At 36.1% G+C, this 20,420-nt stretch overlaps 1 protein-coding gene across 2 annotated transcripts in view; it reads right to left on the reverse strand.

The window, feature by feature from the left end:
* Positions 1-20,186, reverse strand: part of RANBP9 (RAN binding protein 9) — a 31,995-nt gene extending 11,809 nt beyond the window's left edge. Inside the window, exons 1-5 of one of the 2 annotated variants that reach the window (XM_026841877.1) lie at positions 20,079-20,186; positions 8,031-8,083; positions 5,767-5,934; positions 2,660-2,682; positions 466-650 (exon numbers count right to left, since the gene is read on the reverse strand). In XM_026841877.1, coding sequence (XP_026697678.1) covers positions 466-650; positions 2,660-2,682; positions 5,767-5,934; positions 8,031-8,079 — 425 coding nt within the window. In that variant the 5' untranslated portion in view covers positions 8,080-8,083; positions 20,079-20,186. The remainder of the gene's footprint in view (positions 1-465; positions 651-2,659; positions 2,683-5,766; positions 5,935-8,030; positions 8,084-20,078) is intronic. The other variant, XM_026841876.1, reaches the window with a different exon arrangement.
* Between the last annotated feature and the right edge of the window lie 234 nt (positions 20,187-20,420).

Below are 20,420 nucleotides of genomic sequence, written 5' to 3' on the forward strand. Positions count from 1 at the left end.
TAATTAAGGCTTTTTTGCTCATTATGTACAATGAAGTGAAATTTCTATGTGCTCATTTTTTGTTTTCACTGAAGAAATAAAAAAGCAAAGCCACAACCACCATTTTTCCAAGTGAGATACTAAGGAGCCACAAGTTAACCTGGCATGCTGAAGACTGAGAACATGAAGGGAAATTTCCAGAGCCCGAAGTATTTAAACTGCCCATTACAACCATGGCATTTTTTTTAAACTCCATCAAATCAGAATGGAAGGGCTTACATTCATCATCATAAACTCCTATTTATTAATGATGTAGATAACTCTTCCTCAAACATCTTCACACAATTTTATACATGTTTATCAAAACTATTAACAACGCTATTTGAACTAGTTTTCAATACCATCTGTAATTTTCTGCACAAGAGAATCTGAAATCATGCAATTATTAGCTTTTTTTCTTTGAATGAACAATATTAAAAATCTTACTTCTGAATCATTGTTTGCCACTCTCCTTCCCGATCTCCTATCGGAAATCTGTCAATCTGTGCTTGAATTTTGGTTCTCCATTCCCGCATATAGTCTTCAATATCAAATACAAATGGGTGTTGTCCAAAATTAGCGTCCACAACCTCTCCTGGTGTTTGAAGCCCTACTGTAGGGTACAAGTTTGGCTGCAAGAAATTTTTTAGTTAGTTTTTTCCTCTTATTCTAAATCTCTCACTTTTTTTTTTCTCTCTGTAATAATATCCCCACTGCTACTAGTAGTGTGAAACAGCAAATACCTCTGGATCATCTGTCCAGCAGTTAAAGCAACTTCTACCAATCGAGTAATATGACTGATTAATTTTATTCCCAGTGGTCATAATCTTTTTATTTTGAAGTAAGAAAGCCTTACTGATCATTCTCTTTCTAGTCAGAAAATGCACTTCTTAAATTGCGCTAGAATTTACAACTTTTGGTTTCAATTTTACAAAATATTAAAAACCAATTTTTAAATTATTTTTAAAGACCAGGATTAAAGTTTCTTTTAAAAAGAGAACAAAAATTAAACTTACAAAGTGGACCATTTTCCTTTTGGGGTGAAATAGTTAAAACATCGCTGAATTTTAGTGGTAAGAACTGACAGGATAGAGAACTCATTAGCCTCAAAGTCCAAGTGTAGCGCCTAAAAAGAACTGTAACAGTGCATTGAAGTTCTCGTGAATTCCTGGACTTGTATCTAGAAAAAGACTTTAAAGCATTTATTGTTGTCTCAGTTTAATTTATGCTTAGAGATTAGGTCTCCATGCAAATTTGAAATACGCCAAATATGAGAAGAGGTAAAATCTGCCTGTGGGGATTAAAGTAACTTTCTTAAAAGCAACTAGCATCTCAGCAACGGCAATGCCATTAGTTGGGATTTTTGGTGGGTGGAGTATTGTTGATGATTTTTTAAATTCATAAACATACCTACATCATATTTACACTGCAGTCAATGGTGGTATGGTACAATGGTATGCTGATCTACAGAACTATATGCTAAATACATTAAAGCTACCAGTACAAAGTTATCTACATGCAAGTCAATAAGAACACTGACACCAAGCGAGCCCAACAACATGGAAGAAAAATACTCTGGTTGTTAAAACCATGCCCAGGCCATTCTTGCCCCCATTTCCAGCCACCCCACCTTATTTATTTATTTTTTAAGTAAACCTTACTCATAGTGTTACCTAGTCTAAACTAATCAACAAAGCACAAGTCTCAAGTCTTTAATGAGACAAAAACAATTGATTCTAATGAGGAGGGGGTTCCAGCTTCAAACTTCACATTACAGCATCAGTTTTTCTGTGCTGGTACCACGTGCCGGCAAGGAGACCTGCTGGCATCCCACAGATTGGGGACAGTGGCAGTGTTTCCTACACAAAGCACCCAACCTTGGGGCTGGGCTGAAAGGTGCCCTGGGTTATTAACTTTATGTTTCCTTAATATCTGTCCTTGCCTCCTAAGGCCATAGCAAAAAGACTAGGTGGCCAGATGAAAGTGCATCACACACTGAACCCTAACCAGATTAAATCAGAAATGGATGAGAAAAAAACAAAGTGCAAGTATCATGTCTGTACCAGTAGCACAGGGAGCACATTTATAATTATTTTAAGGAGTTCAATTTAATTGACTGAAAAGCTAGAAGACTTCAGATATCTGCAGCTTTCTTAAAAAATACTTCTGTATGTTTGATCTTGTGGAGTGAACAGTATAGAGAAAGTTTCTGAAAATCAGACATCAAGCATGAGTTACAGTGACCATGTCTTGAGTAGCCAGCCTTCCTACAGATGATACACAGCTGTACACACATGCACCATGTTGGTGTTTAATGCAGCTTTAAATTTGTACGTAAGGCTTGCATGTGTCAAAGTACGTAGTCACTCCTTGTATGCATGACTTTCTGCTAAACTTCTATTAGAATTGACTGTTAAAAACCTGAAAAGGAAAACCCCTGTAAGGAACAGTCTAAAAACAAAAAAACTTTTTCCTTCAATTAACAAATCACCACTGAAATGATGAGGAGAAATATCTGATAGCAAAATGGTTAAGGAGATAATAATTGTATTTCCAAGAAGCATAATGTAAATGTAAGTTACATCTGAAACATCTGTTTATAAATACAAAGGAAAGCTGTTTGAAAATTCACTTATCTTACCGGTAAATCTGTGAAAGCGATGCCTGTAACGAAGAGAAAATTAAGATTACTTTCCATATGCCTCGATTCTAGGTTCATTTTCTTAAAGTGTATCATTGTATGTTCATAAAACTCACCCAAACCACCTCAGACATAAGTATGGTCACATCCACGACACTCAGACACAACTGATGTGCTTCAGTAATAAAGGGAAGTATTTGGCAAAAAGTTAACTGTCATTCAAAAGTACTCAATTTGCATCCAAAATTTCAAAACAAGGGTAAGATTCAGCAACCATCATACAGATAGATATGTAGACTCGAAAGTATGAAGATTCTGGCTAGAGATTAAAATGAAGAGAAAAAAAGTATATCTGAAGATAATTTTGCACTTGCATGTCTCAATGCTGCAACATCAAGATTTAATGGTATCCTGTCTTGTTTGCTATTACTTTTCTTTTAAGTATACATTATCTTTACTTGAGCAGCACATGCCTATAGTAGTCCAAGCCAGCCTAGTAAATGCTTCACTCTAATCCACACCAGGGTCTTTTGGTTTTCAAACAGAATAGCTTAACATCTTGTTACATAATTACAAGCATCCATCTACCCATAAAACCAAGGCAGTGATTTTGCTGTCTCCAGGATTATAGGAAAATCTGACCTCTATACACTTCAGAACTTCATGCAATTGGCAGGAGGGGGAGGAGAAAGAGAAGCTTTCAGTTAAAAAATAAGTATCAGGAAATCTCCTGACAGCCAAATGATAAGAGTATTTCATTATTTCCTTTTTTTGTTGCGGGTATTTTTTGATTTTTTTTTTTTTTTACAAGTTCATAATGATTCAAATTGACTCACCCCTTCAAACTTTAAATTTATTTTGTATCACTGCCTTTTCAAATTTAAGATTAAAACACAAGCTTTTAACCTTTTGTCCTAAATCCTACCCCTGCTTTCCATCTCCATTCTTCACCAAGATTTGAAATCTGAAGAACATCTGGATTCTTTACTCACATCTTTGATACAAACAAGTAACATACAGAGCGAATGTGTTTCCTCCCATCACATCCCAAGCTATCTATTTTTTACCTGTCCACCCCCTGACTTTTTCTAAGCTATTACCACTTCCTGTTTGGCACATTTTGACATCCAACTCGCCCTTTTCCAAAATAACCATGGCAGTAGGCAAGAGAGAGAAATCATAAATGATGGAGTAACATGTAGGTATTAAGGTTTTGGGGTGGGTGTGTGTTTTTTTTCAATGCAGGATTTCATACTTGCATAAATAATCACTTAGCCCTTTTTGTAGCGTCAAATCCCAGGCGGAGCCAGAGATTTCCAATATGCTAGACTGCATCTGTGGCCCAGAGAAGAAATACAAATGTCCTCCAAGTCACAATTGCAAAGGAATTCTGGACAACTGGCAGCTACAACTCAGCAGGACAGCCAAAATTTCTAATATCTTTTTCCCATAAACACAGAATCAATTTTCCTCAGTTAGAAATTCAAGATAGCAAAGCCCACAACAGCAGAACAGCTGTCAGGTTTCTTTCCGAAACCCATAAAGTGTTTGTAGGGCTCTGTCTATGACAGATGACATTCTACTAGCCTCTCCTCACCTGTGCCATTCTGTTCTTCTCTTTAAACAGATTTTAATCACTTGGAGTGTTGTTTCACAGTTGGCCTAATCCAGTCTGCTTTAAGACTTCACTGAAAGAGAAGGTTCTGCTCCTCCCCTCTTAGCTCTTCCATGCATGTGACCATAAGGGTGGTCAGAAAACCAGTGTCTCCTTAGTTCATCAACAATCTGATCCAACTTACCTGCAGACACACTATTACTAGTTCCAAAAAGGCAATACGGTAAGACTACCCTTCTCAGTTTTAACCCAGATAAATACTAGGGTAAACATAACATGAGCCTGTTATCTTCCATTTTACATATACCCTAAAACAGGGCCAAAAGAAACAACTACACAGCACATGGTTCAAGTGTCCCTCTGCCACAGGTGTCAAGGTTATATAGACTCATTCAATTTAGAAGAAATATTAAGTCATGATAGAACAGAATCACAGAAGGGATTATTTGGAATTGACCTCTGGAGGCATCTAAGCCCTGCTCTGAGCAGGGGCAGGAAAATTTGTTAGATCTCTTTGCTCAGGGCCTGAGCAAACAAACAGGCAGTCTTGTGCTGAGAGACAAGGAGAAGAATTTAAACCATGTCCTTCCCCTTACTACTTTCCAAACTTTCCACATGTTTGGCAATGTGAGAAAACAGAACAGGCACTTCAAGAGTCCCTATCTCAATAACCTCTTGCTTCATTTCAAGCTAGCCCCTCTCTTTCTTATCACTCTGATACCCATGACAAAAACCTCATTTCTTCTTTCTGAGCTTTATCCTTCGAAACTTCCTACTCCCCTCAGCACAATTCCTCGATCTCCTCTGAAGCCCTTGCCCTCTCAAAAAAGCAGATCTTTTTTAATTCTCTCTTTATACTCTGTGTATTGGCTCATTAAATCGCATTAAGTAACTGAATTATTATGCATATCGCATGAAAAATTTTAACTCTACCTCCTCCTGACATCTTCAAACTCAGAAATTGTCTCACAGTGTTGCATAATACTAAAATTTACCATGAGAATTTAATGGACTTAATTTTAGCATAACTTGTATGGTTCATGGCTTTAGCTCAACTATGCATGACTCCAGCCTGGGAATCTAAAAGGCACTGTTCTCCAACGTATGTTCAAAATAACACGCATCCAACGTCAGGTTTTAGTGAATGCTAGGTGTCCCCCACACAGCAGCAATGAATTTTAGCTATATCCATTCTCCATTTCCCCAATTCTCTTATTACATACTACCTTGCAAACATCAAGTATTATTTGTGGCTTTAGTAGTGGAGTTCATAAATGCAGGTCCTGGGGAATGAGATGCCGTGACAAATCTTTCCAAATTCACGAGGCATGTCAGTGCAAGTGGCACACAAGAAATGATTCTTCCCAGTTCTTCAATTAATTCATAGATTATGAGACTATTCAAACACTTTGCTCCTGACATGAAGAGAGTTTCAGATTTACAACAGACTTACAGACATAATGTTATCATTAAAGATAACGTTTCTCCATACCCAAGCTGTGTCCATTCTTTGTGTAGAAGCAGGTATTATTGATAAGGTTGACACAACAACCGATGACATCACCCGTAGTAAACGTTGGGCCATAGGGTTGTCCGGTTCCAGAGGAACAAAATGAATGTCCATCATCTCCATGGTAACCATATGAATGTTTATCCCAACCTAGAGAACAAAAGCATTTGCAATTTATTTGTTTCCTTTATTATGAAATAATGGAAACGCTATGCAAAGTTGGTATATTCTAAACAGGTTAATATGGTTAATTACTATGCTCAGCTTTCTGCTTTCTAAGATTTTGTATTTATCTTACAAATCTGTTTAATTTTAAATAATGACAACTTACTTTATTAAAATGGCTGAACAGGCAATACCATTTGTAGTATGTTAACAGGTCATATAAATTCAGGTAACACATTTTTCTCTTTAAGTGAACACACAAAATCATCAACACCAAAAATATAATCAGCTACAACGTTGAAATTTGAAAAGCTATATGCAGATCTGGCATGTCCCAGTAAAGCAGTGAAGATTCTCCTGTTCTCCCTTTCATCTTGCAAAACTATTGCTACCATATGTCATAATCAAATTCTTCCTGGCTAAAACCCAAACATGTATCTCTGGGGAAACACATTTCTACTTCTGATTATTCTCAATGACTATTCAGCAGCAAGCAGTCTCTGCGTAATAGCAGAATCTCCAAACTACAGTGTCACTAGCATTTCTGCCCCTAAAAATTAAAAAAAGAAGAAAAAAAAATTAAATACAGGTGAAAATCACAGCCAGTAGGCAAATTGTTATGTATGCAATTATGTGCTAATTTTGCAGGTGAAGAAGCTGCAGAACCAGTTAAGAAGCTTCATATTGTTGTTACACTACTCAATGAAATTCATAGCAAGCAATTTTAGTCTGAGCTCATTTTAAAAATACCTGTCCACACTCTCTGCAATTCAATATTAAACAAAAACACATAGAAAAGGAGTAAACTTTCAGGCACCACAAAATACTCCTAACTGATCTATTAAATGCCTAATCAAAATAATATATAGCATGATCTTTAACACAAATCACCAGATTTCATATATTCTCATATATATATATATATATATATACATATATATATATACACACACACACACACACACACACACACATATATTCTAACTCTAAGAAGTTACCCTGACAACTCAAATTACTTTTAAAGAGTAAAAGGTTGTGGGTTTATTCTTCTTCTGTCAAGCTGCTGCCTAACAGGTTAATTTGAAAGTATTTTCCACATTTAGGTCTTTAATCCGTATGATCAGTAGCTTCAGCTAGCACCACATTAAGCATTGCTTGGCAAATGAAATACCCAAAATGACTGCAGTTACATTGATTAGTACTATCTTTGATAATTATTTGCTATGCATTCTCAATCATACTCAAAATAAACTTAATGCCACCCACTAATAATTCATCACCCTTAGCTGGGATCCCAGTGTAACTGGGGCTTGCTGTGATCATAAGGACCTCTATGAGAGCATATGAGTGAGAAAGCAACAATGCAAAATAAAGAAAATACAGATACTCTGAGGTCATTTCAACATGATTTTATAGTTGGCTAATGGCAACAATTTCAAAAACACAGTTGGGGTTTTTGGTGATTTTTTAAATGGTGTTTTGGTTTGTTTTTTTTAAAAAACACATTTAAACAGCTATTAAAAACCAACACACACGCTCCCCTTTAAATATCATACAGAGGTACTGCAGACAATGTTAACAAGATTGTCTCTGACCATGCACATATATAACAGTCAAAACTTAAAAGTATGCTATACACCCTTAAATATTAAGGTTGAAAAGGTAACAGTAGGTAAACTGACAGTAGGAGAGCTCATTCCATATTTGACAGAAAGCTTTTACCATAGTAGCTCATCTTTATTGCTAGAAATTCAGTTTAAAGAGCAAGGAAATCTATAGCTTCATTTTTATCAGGAAACATGATGAAAATTTTAAAGTGTATTTGTTTGCTAAAAAGTATTTGCATAACATTATAAATAACACTAAGAGTAGAGGGAAGTAGTACAGGAGCGAGTGTACAGTAAAAGCAAAACTTTTTAGCTTCAAGCTTTATATAATTCAGATAACAGATACAACACAGACATGTCATGCTACACTGCCTGTTGCTTGCCAGAAGCTTCCCTTCAAGGTCAAGCATACTTCAAAAAATACAATTAACCAAGGTAAGTAACTTATCAAATGTAGTAAATACTGAAACATACCTGGTAGTCTGTTCATGTTCACACCCTGTGCTGAAAGCCCAATTCCCATGTAACTGTAAAAATGAAAGAACAAAAAAAAAATGTATCCGTCTCTTGTAAAAATACATATATGTGGGATATTGTCAAGAAACACTGTGCTGATTAATAAGATACCAATTAAGCTGCTGAGAGGTCATATAATAACAGCAAGGGAGCTGAAAAGTAATTCCTAGCATATATGGTTTGATACAGACAGATTCTGTTTCTACAGGAGGTAAGGATAGTTTTATTCTTTTAGGCACCCTGGCTTATTGATGATTTTAACTGATATTAACCATGAAGTTTGAAGCATGAATGAAAAAAGTCAAAGGTCATGCCTTATTTTCAAATTAGGGGTAAAGCTATACACAGACCAATTTAATAATCTTCAACATACCTCATCATGTTTTGCAGACAATCTGAAATGAGTAATTTTATAAAATACATACAAAACTCCGTAGTCTTTCACAAGTAAAGTGCCCCCTTGCACAGCAGTTACAAAAAGATCCCACTAAAACATGAAAGGCCTGGATCACAGAGCATAATACTATCTTTAGAAATTTACCAGCAGTGTTACTTAGCTGTGGGCAATCCATTGGCAAACTAAAGAGGAAGAATATTTTTACTATACTAACCAGTAGTCTTACATCTAAACAACTTAAGGCTAGGTCAATAAAGTCCAAAAGTCAGCTTTACAAAATGTGGTTTTAATGGTCAGTGTCCAGTACAATTGTAAATACTAAGTACTAGAAAGTTGAAATGAAAAATCTCCCCACCCCCAAATTACAGTATTATTCTGTTTCTTAAGCAAAAGTAATTTCATGACCAAGATGACAGGAACCCAAAAGAAAAACAGCATAATGAAAAGCTAAGCTTTCACCAATTCCCCTCTGCCCAAAATAAACCACCATCAACTAAAGAAAAATCACCTGACATTTCCTAGTTTATCAAAACATTCAGATCATTTTGACACTAGTTCAAATTTGTTAGCGTAGATTTGTCATGAAATAATAAATGGTTTGGAAAAAAAATATTCACTCATGTCAATTTGAAAATAATTTAAGTCAACAAACATGACCTCTGTATTCCCATCTCTACAATGCAATTTTTAAGCCACTATTGTACTAGGAAGTACAGGTTAATCTGCTATTTTAAATACATCTCACATAGAACGAAACTGAGCAGCAAATCTCAGAAGTCACATACTTCATTGTGTGCTGGGCTTCCTGCTTTTTCTATCAATCACTTCCAACAATTACCTTACCTGCTTCTACATTTGATATTTACAAAGCATTCCTCTGATAATCTAAAGTATGGTACCATCTTCCTCCCCTTCCAACATACCAGCATGAAATGGAACCTCAGAACCATATAGCAGATATTACATTTAGAGATACTGAAAAGCTGAAGCAAAGGGCAACAAACAAAAGGATTAGTCTTTGCTGTATTGCTAATTACATTAGAGGCATCACTGCAGCAGCAGAGTCAACAAAACAATTACAAGTGAAAGCAACAAGTGGAAAAGCCTTGATTTTGTCTTAAATAAAGGCAGAATTGTTATTAGCATAGTCTGGAGAGTTTGAGGCATGAAGGATTCTCACAAAAAGACTGAACATCTACTATTTAAAGTCTCCTGTTAAGGAGAATTTGTTAGAGAAAGGAGATTTATATTAAAAAGTAAATTTAGATAACTTAAAAGTTAACTCCACCAACTGCAAAAAGCCCTTCAATGTCATATTAAAAAACCTTCATCCCTATCAAAGTTTCATTTCAGTATTCTTACAGAAATGAGATTAAAGTTACAGGAAAATGTGAAATACTAGATAGAAAATCATCATCTTGGTAACATTTTGGTACCACCTGTTTTTTCTCCCTCAGATATCCTATCCTCTGAGCCTCCTCCACCTTAGTAACAATTGTAAACAGAGACCCACTGTATTTAATACAGGTGGGAACAAGGATTTGTTACCCACTGGCAACAACTAGAAGGCACTAGGCACTGACACCATCTTGGTAAAACAGACATTAAACTATATATTCTTCCCTGGGATTCACTTACAACTACTTGGAATGTTAACACCATTTCATCAAGCAGACTTGGTATTAATAGAAACTAAAGTAAAATCAGATTAAAACATTTAAAATAATTAGCACATTTCCTATAGATGTCTTTCAAAAGGAAAACAGAATGCCTACAATTCATGGTTTGTAAGTGAGTGAAATTAAAGGCTTATCGATTAAGGGAATTTATTATTTGTTCTAGTTGATGGATAGCTAATCTCATGTTCAACTAGATACAGTACACTATAAACTGAGGGGGAAGACAGTGTCATGACAGATAGGCTTTAGATGCATCAAGAGGAGTTATATTTATGCCAAACCACTATATGCAATTTTTTTCTTCTCCTGGCACCTGTAAGATTCATTGGCTTAAAGAGACTTTTTTGTTTGGTTTTTAAAGAAGCTTAGCCCATATTTAGGTCCAGAGTCATTATTTACAAAAAGATTTGCTTCAGTGGGAGGAATTAGTTACACTGTCCTCCTGTTTGCTTCTTTAAGGTTCACATATCATGCATCTCAGAATCAGAAGAACAGAGGGGCAAGGGAAGGAGACTTATAGGTTGAGATAAAACCAACTTAATAATTGAAAAAAAAAGTAATAATAGTAATAATAGAAAATACAAATGAGTAATGCACAATGTGACTGCTCACCACACACTGACCAATGCCCAGACCATTCCCAGCTAGCGATCCCAGAGAAGAGAGGATCGCAAAACCACTATCCCAGAAGTGAGAGCCAGCTTCCCAGTAAACTCTCATCTATACACTGAGCACGATGTTGTATGATATGGAATATTCCATTGGCCAGTTTGGGTCTGTTGCTCTGGCTGTGCTCCTCCCCAGCCTCTTACGACCCTGTGCACTAGTAAGACATGGGAAGTTGAAAAGTCCTTGATTTCTTAGCAACAAATAAAAACATCAGTGCATTATCAGCATTCTTCTCATATCAAATTCCATAACGAATCCAAAATACAGCACTATTCTAGCTACTAAGAAGGAAAAAAAAGTAATTAGCCCTATCCCAGCTGAAACCAGGGCAGTTAAAGATGAAAATGCAGGGCAGTACAACAAGCAGACATACTAGCACCCAGGTGCAGTGCAGGCCCAGACTGTTCAGTCAATTCATGATGCATTTCCTGCTGTCCTGTCACAGGAATGGGTTTGGTCTAGGAGACAGCCACAGACGGGAAGAACAGGTCCACTTAGACTATGTCACCCCACCTCAGCAGCCCTGGGGAAACAGAGGTGTCAACAACACCAGGAAGCAGCACGCTCACTCGTGACATGTAGCACTTTCCAAAACCAGACATGACACTGCATGGTTTGAGATACCAGAGAGGGCCAATAATGGTTTGGCTCTGATGCCACCTCCTTCATCACTTCTCCCCATACCTGCAGACGGTGCCTCCACCTCAGCTCCCCACCCATAAACATCCTTAGCTACTGCAGCGGGAGGATCACTTACCTAGGCAAACAGAAGTGGCCTGGGACCCTTTTTATTAAGAAGCTCCTCTCTCTGAGCATTTCACTCCTACCGGTTGCTACTCATAACCTCATTAAAGTGCTCAAGTCTTACAGGAGCTCATAAAATTACAAACAACATGTAAACCCACTCACAGAATATATGAAATTAACCCCTGATAGACTGAAAAAAGATACTGCGGCTGAAAACCGATTTCAAGTGCAGCCAAACTGGTATTAAGGACCATTTCAAATTGTATTTATTCTTATTCAGTTCATTAAAGATAAAAAGATTACCATTTTAGCATCTTAGCACATCTTCTGGTTTACATTTCACAACTGCAAGTCATATAGAAATTCTTAGTAATACTATAAAACTACAGAGTTTAAAATTCACTGAAGATTCAACTTTTTGCCACAAAGCAAAAGTCAATATCAAAAATACAGGCACTACCTTTTTTTTTTCCACTACAGACTAAAAAGCCTAAGATTCTCTGCAGCAAAATGTATAAGCAGCAGCCAGTTCACAATAACTACTTTCTGCTCAAGCATCTTTCCAGTCAAAGAGCTAAATTCACATTTTTGCTGGAGCCTAAAGTTTCTAACTTGGATGCCTGAATAGACTAAGTGTGAGAAATAAAAAAAACAGAACCAAAAAGAAAAAATAGCAACAAGAGACGGTACAGAACTGAAGACTGCTAAATCATAAGGAAAAAGAAAAACACACAGGAAGTTCATATAAAATATGCACAATTCTGATTTTTATTTGAAACTGTTCTGTTAGATCTTTTAGCCACTGTCTTGAAGGTGCATGGAAGGTGGGACAGAATATAATTAACCTGAATTCTGATTAATATCAGATTATTATTATAATCTCAAAAACTATACCAAATTGCAGGTACCTCAGAAACCTTAACCACTTCTCTAGTTAAAAAAAACCAAAACAAATATTCTATACTGTATTTGTGAAGACAAGTAAAATAATTTAGCATATCTTAAATAGCCTCCCTACAACAGTGCATTACCAAAGTGCTATCTGCAAAGAGTGAAACTCCTTTAGACTTTCATTGTTCCTACCTGTTCTATTAAAGACAGCATAACCTGAGGAACTGCTACATAATGCTTTAAAATCCAAGCTCTTTTGGTGATGATGAAAGTAAATAATCAACCTGATATCTCACTACCTACGTGCTATATGTTTAAAGAAAGAATCTTCAACCATATGGTGTTAAAACCTAAGTTACCATAATATCTGTAAGGAACCGGAGTCCAAGCGCTCACAGATGTTTATACCCATAAAAGAGGCAACTGAAAACATCCTAATGTTTCAAATGCACTGACTACTAAGAAAAGTAGAATTAACACTTTGAAAAAAAAAAAAGAAAAAAAAAAGTAGGCTATACAACAGGTACAGTTAGGTTTACTGTCAAGTTTGTGTTTTAGAAAAGGCTACAAGTAGAAAAAACTGCAACATCTGTAAGAACTTTTAAGACAAAATAACCTTCTAAAGGGCTTTTACAACTGACTTGTAAGGACATAAAACGTCTGAATAATGTTCTGTAGTTTTCTACACTGTCTTCACTGACACTGTACTATAAGGTCAGAAATACAGCACACTAAAAATGTATGTAAATTTCATCTTTAATATGGTTACTTCATATGAAAATGTTGTAGGAATATGCTAATCCAACATTCTTATTGTCTGCACAATCACAATAAGAAATAAACTGTTAAATTTTTCTCTATTTAAATGTTTCAAAATATGCCATAGACAGTTTAAAGTCTTTCATTTCAAATTGAAAACAAGTTTAATTTTATGGAATGTTTCCAAGGAAACACTATTTTGAACATGATAAACCCAGGTTTCAGATTAATCCAGTTCTACATAGAGATAAAAAAAAAAGGCAGTCATCTTGCATAGTGCTTGAAACTTATTCCTGTACCATTTTGCTTATGATTCCTATAATGTTCCTGGAAAGACTCTCACTGACATCCCTCTCACTTTCTGAGGTTGCATATCTTCATCTTGTGACACTTCTCCTTAAGCACCAAAGCCTTTTTGGGGACCACACTGTCAGAAAAGAATAGCTGCATAGACAACAGCATAATATAAGTCTAGGCTTATATAAGTAAGATTATCGTTTATACACTATATTTATGCGAATGGACCTCATAAAAAAAGAAGTAACTCAAAAGATATTGCAAGAAGCAGGGACCAAGAAATTAAATACATTATTGACTTTCTTTTTAAATGAGAAATCTTCATTTCTAGAAAACATCAACAAAAAATAAAACTCTCTTGTTCCAGTTCTACATAGTTCTGAGCAGTTAAACACAAACCTCAAATATTTATATGTATAAGTAAAGTTTGCATGTTGTAACAAATGCCTGTTATTGTGACAAAACTGCTGAGGACATATCAAAACTATAAAAATAGGTCTTAAGACTGCACAAAGTTTTTGCACTAATTAGTAATGTACAAAAATACACACAAACCAGCAACTGGTGATGTTCTGTATTTTGTTTATTGGTTTACGCTTTTGTTGTGAACAAGAAAATATGTATACTGGATGCTAAAGGAAAAGTCAACTTACTGCAACAGAAACAATTTGCAATAAGAAAAAGCATGGTTTCTCTTTAAAGAGTTACATATACATGCTCTAGAAGACAACAAAGCATTTATATTTCAAACATCACTCAAACACGCTGAAACAGCTCAGGTTAAACCACAGGCATGGGTGTCATGAAAACTCAAACAATTCTCATGGTATTACTGTCTTGGGACAGTTTCTCTATTTCTTCACCCACTTCATGTACACAACACATACTACAAGATACCAAAAACAACAGAAGACTGTCTGTATGGCCAGTGTTAAAAACCAGCCATAATCCAACAGGTGTCTAAAGCCTTATTAACACCGCTTTAACAAAAAGCATACTGATTACTTGTGTGAGTTGCCGTAGTAACATTTTATTTTAGTACAGAAAACGCAGCAGAACTCGCACATGCAATATAAAGCATGCCCGTGAAGATCTGCATCAGCACAACCACACCACAGACTAAACAACCATGCTCACAGAAGTGTAAGCTAAGTGCTATCTACTAAAAGAGTAAAGCCTTTCTAAACTTAGTTTTCATTTTTTCTTCCAGGTGGCTTACCACTTCTAATTCTTGTTTTCATTCTTCTTAAAAAAAAAAAAAAAACAAAAAAAGCAAAAAACAAAAAAGGCAAGCACATGTACTTAGAGGATTTTGCATTTTAAGCCTGCATCTTCTTCAGCTGTTCTAAAAGCACTAAAGATTGTTCAGAAGTAAATGGCATTCCTATCATTTGTCCATTGCTAGTAACTGTATTTACATATCATCAATCAAGATACAGAATGGACAAAAATTCAAGACACTGAGGATTAAAGGCATTTTCCCCAGAAGTTCATCTTCCCTAGGAAAGAAACAGACAAAAAGTCTCTCCTGGTGAAAGATTAAAAAAAACCCTAAAAAGCTGTATTTAAACTAAAATTAGTGGGCATAAGCTGGTACCATGACCAAAAGTAGCATTCCCACCCTTCTGGGCCCAGGCACTCATTAATGCTGCAAGTTCCCCACTTTTGCTGCCATAGCTACTCATTAAGTGATACAAACAGCCATGCTGGGGAACAAACCCAGATGAAAACTCACTCACTCTTGAGGTCAACTTTTGGAGAATAAACTACCCAATCAGGTTTATCATGAAGCTGACACAATCACAAACTGGGGCAAGGGAAATGAACTCAATGCATGTTCAGAGACTGCTGCTTCTCATGGCCAAATCACCACAAAGCCTTCTAACTACAGTTTAGTGTAAGAATTGCAAACATTCAAAAAACATTGCCCTGACAGGAAATTAAGAAATTCATTATAATAACCAACAAGACTAAAACTGAAATTCATATAGAAATGGATGATCACTCAGTAAATCATACACACAAAAGCTGTTCATAACATAATGGAAGGTAGTTTGGTTCTGAAAGCCAGGTAGCCAGTGGATACCCTTGAGACAGCCCCTTGGAAAGTGGAACCAGAGTATGCTTATGCCCAGTGTGAAATGCCACAGAGTGCAACCTAAGGTTACAGCAAAGCTCAGGGACTTTCAACTAAGAGAGTTTACAGACAACTCTTCACCAATAAAGGAGGATGCCCACAACAGCAGCACAAAGCTATCAGACTTGTAGTTTACATAAATGATGACAATATCATGCAAATATCTTCAGTTGTGCAAGAGGGAAATGTTAACTGGTATCTGAAATAAAATATTAATTGTGGGGCTGTAAGGGAGATGCATTTACTGTTTTACACAAAGCCAGAGGACCTAAATATGTAAAAGACTAGCAGAATAACAAGCAGCATAAGAAAACTGAAATCAAGATTTGAGAGAGACTGGAAAAAGTATCATTTGGATATACTTACCTAGCTAAGAGAATGGCCACCATCATGGTCATTTTTGGAAAGTGAAAGGACATTATAGTATTATAAAAGATATACAAAGTAAGGCTTACATCTCCAAATCACAAGAACAGGTCCACAGGACTTAGCACACCCTTGTTCATTCCCATTCCTCGACTGCCAATGTAGTTTGCATTAAGCTCCTATTCTAGAAATTTATACTAAACTAAAAATAGAGTTGTATGCAAAAGGCAACATCATGTCTATCTCACTCCCTTGAGTACTGTATTAAGAAATGACAGAACAAACACTATGTACATACTTCTGGTTCTCTGAGAGATCAATTACAAATGAGAGTTGCATTAAGAGCTTACAGAAGTTTAATTTAAAGTTAAAACTGTATTTAGCTTCCCCAACTACATGAGAATTTTTGACAATAATTGCTGCAATACTTTGTGTTAACTGACATAAATTTATTTATTTTTAAATTAACTGGAGATTTCAATACAGATGCAGATATAATTTATTGCAGTTAATACTCTTCTTCCTACCATGCTTTCTAATCATCACCTTGGTACTGTTTCCCATACTTACACCCATTACTCATCTACTGTTATTATCTCAAATCATTCACATCACTGTCCACAACATTCCACGTGAAGCCAAACAAAACAAAGCAAAAGAGTATAAAAGTAGAATGTAAATAAACTCGAGGTCCTCAGACTGCAAAAGTAGACATGAAATTAAGGAAGAAAACTGAAGAAATAAAGAACAGAAAATATTTACAGAACAACATGACAGCCACTTTAGCACTTTTAACAAGAATTTTAAAATACTTAAGATAATTATTTCACATATCTGTACTGTAGCAGCACATAAAAGACCTTAGGTCTCTTCGTGCCAAACACTGTACAAATACCAAGACAGTTTTTGTTTCAATGATATTTCAACCTTATTACTTTCATTAACCTTAATTCTCACTTCCCTTTTTCTCATCTGTTACCATCAGTTGCTGCATGGCTCTATCACCCCTCACCAGAGTACCAAAAAGCAACTTCACTCTTCATCTGCTCTGCAACACCAACCTCCATGCCCTTCTCTTACTTCCTCGGAAGCCTGCTTTCATGATTTCTTCAATGTGTCCATAATGCCTAGAAATTGATCATCATAAACATCTGCAAAATTAACATATCATGCACCTTCAAATTCCTACTCATGATCATTACCTTCCCTGCAATACATGAAGAATTTGATGACCCAAGTCATTAATGTGACCAAACCAATGCTGTTCTCGCACAGCTACAACAAACCATACTGGAAGCCATGCCCTATACTAAAAAGAGCTGTACTCCTTCAGAGGAAGAGAATAATCTTTGTGACTGCCTGGCAACTTTGAGATATGCAAGATCATATTCCAGGAGCTGTGTCATCAAGTGCTATCATAGCACAAAAAATTAATCTTCTAGATTATGTTTTTAATAAAGGTTTTTGATTATTTGAGGCAAGTCATGCTAAGTAGAGCACACAAGGAAGAATGCTGTTAGACTTGCCCATATAACATTGCACAAAGACTAAATACTTTAAGCTGAGTTTATTAAAAGAAAAAAGTAGTAAAGGCTACTACCAAAGGGAACTCCAAATAAACACCATTAAATTATCCACTGACATTTATAAAAGTTGAAAGCTGTACTTCAGCTTGCAGACAGATTATCTGAGTTGCCTCGGGTAGTCTAGGATTTATTTTAAACAGTACTATAAAATACAGCTGTAGTGCTTCCACAGCTAGGCGCAGGCCTTAAAAATAGATGCTTTTGCAACAGTAAGGCATTTTAACTAATTGATCCTATTAGTTACATGCTGGTCCTCTATGGATACGGTCTTCCTGAACTCAGTTCCCACTACCAGACAAGAAAAAAAAAAGGTAAAAATGTAGCTGGAGCAAGCTAGGTGAAACACGACAGGCAGTGAGAAAGAACTAATAAACTCTATCAGACACAGACTAGTTTCTACAGAGCTACTTACCTATCTCTGCATTAAATTCCCCAGTTTACTTATTACAGGAGAATTTATTAGTTTGAATGCAGCATCACATTGAACTGTAAAAGACTCGCACTGCATCTAGTCAAAGACCTTTTGGACCTGAAAACAGGGTCTAGAGATACACACATTACATCCAGTGAGGCTCCACATGTTGACTCCTGCTCCTTATCAGCTAAGCTAGATTTGGCTTTGGCTCTGTGCACAGTACTCCCCAGCATCCATAACAGCCTATACAATGAAAAAAATTAACACCTCAGCTCATTATGCAGCTAATGTTTCATAAAGTGACACCAAAAAAAAGGTCACAAGGCTGAAGCAAGGATAAGGCAGTATGTATTATCATTAACTGAAAAAAGTACCCCTCCCATTTTTTTTTAAGCAATCTCAGCAGGCAACTTCACTAGTCTTAGCTACCTACACCTCACAAATAACCATTTAAATGACAAAACCTTGAAACACTTTACTTGGTGTTTTCTACTTTTGCAGGATTGCACTGAGTGACCTACTGAATTAGAAATTACTAAAAAGCAATACAAAGAGGTCTAAAGTAAAGTGTCAGAGGAGCTATGTAAAATGACATCCCGCCATGTGGACACCTTTTGAAACCAATCTCTTCAAAAAAGCTACCTTCCAAACTAAGCAGGCAGAAGCACATTTCAGGAAGAGACATGTGCACCACTAGCAAATAACAGTAAGAATCTCTCCTTATTGACAGCAGCAGGGCAATTTTAAAAAAATGTTTAAGGAACAAAAAACCCACAAAAGGTGTTCCTAACACTGACAGCAAAACACTACTTGAAACACTAATTTCTCTCAACTTGATTTAAAAATAATTAGGTCTTCATAGTATGACAAAACAACTACAGCCAAAAGTTTTTCTCAGCAACGTTATCTGCCAGAGATAACTTCCAGGAACAGAACCGGTAACAAACTCAAATGCCCCTACAAGGCAGCAGCAGTACTGAGAGCCTATTCTTTTAAAATCTCTCTATACAATGCTATAAGCAAAACAAAAAAGTTTAAAGACTGTTTTGGACTTACAGAAGGCTTACAGAACACTGGGAAAAATTAAAGAATGAAACAGCAGCAAGACAGACAGAAAAAAGACAAAGGTACTAAATCTCATCCAAAGATCTATGACATAGTTCTTTTCCCTCAAGATTTATTTTCACAGCAGGATATAAGCACCTGCAACATGCTTGTACAGCACTTAAGACAAGGACATTCAATCCTGACTACAACCTTGAAGTAGAACCACAGTATATGCTACGCCATATTGGAAAGAAGTATTGCTTATATAGTCCTACATAGGCAACATAATCACTGTCTCAGGATTAAAACACACCCTCTACTAAAAGCAGCGAAAGATGAAAATGAATTAAAGTGGTCTAACAAAGATTTCATTAGCACTTCAGAACTTTCCCAGGTGAGATCCCATCTGCCTCAGTAGACTTAAAAGCATAGTATCACCTGCGCTTCAACAGATTCATCATTCAGATAAATTCTGGGATGCAGCAGTTGCACTCACTCATCAACTCGTGCATTCCATAGGATGACAAATTCCCAGGCATCTATTCAGAACATCCCCCTTTATTATTACGGTTCACCAACAAGTAGCCTTAAGAATAACTTTCCATTTTAAAACTGATACAACATCCATGAAAAGACTGCACTGAGGAAGTCAGTTGGTCTGCTGCACACCCTAATCCTAAAAATTACGTGAAAGTCTGTAAAGCCATATAGTCAAAACCCAACACCTTTAAAAGTAAGAGCAGGGTCATACTATGGTCATTCAAACCCTAACTTCTCCATCAAGAGAAAATTAGAAGATGCTGTTATGGTACTTATTGTATACAGTGATTTGCAGGCACTAAATACCACAATCAACTCCTTTAAAACAACCAAATATCAGAGTGCAACTTCACATGAATAAGGAATTAAGCTACAGAAAGTGACAAAATATAAAAATAAATCATGTTGACTGAAAAAAAGATGATGTGAGAGAGTATTTCAAGTAATAATTAATTAATAATGCACTCAATGCTTACCCGTCTCTTCCCTTACTGACAATTTTAACTTCGAAGTAGTATATGCCACAGGCTGCAGGTATAGGATGTGTAGCTCTAACAGAAGCAGCATCTTTCGGAGTTTTTCCATGACCTGAAAAACAATTGCATTCAAAACAACAAAAATGAGTTTTAGATAATTGCAGAGGTACACACCAACTACTCAAAACAGAAGGCTTATGTAGCAAGCATACAATACAGTGTTCTAATCAGCCTCATTTTTATGCTACAATATTTTCTTCCAACATTAAGTTTTCATTGTAGGCACCTACATTGCAACTAAGCATGCTGTGAGAAGTTCTTGAAAAGATTCTACAATTATTT

Source organism: Athene cunicularia, assembly GCF_003259725.1.
Source record: "Athene cunicularia isolate RWA chromosome 2 unlocalized genomic scaffold, athCun1 chr2_part1, whole genome shotgun sequence".
Classification (NCBI taxonomy): Eukaryota; Metazoa; Chordata; class Aves; order Strigiformes; family Strigidae; genus Athene; species Athene cunicularia.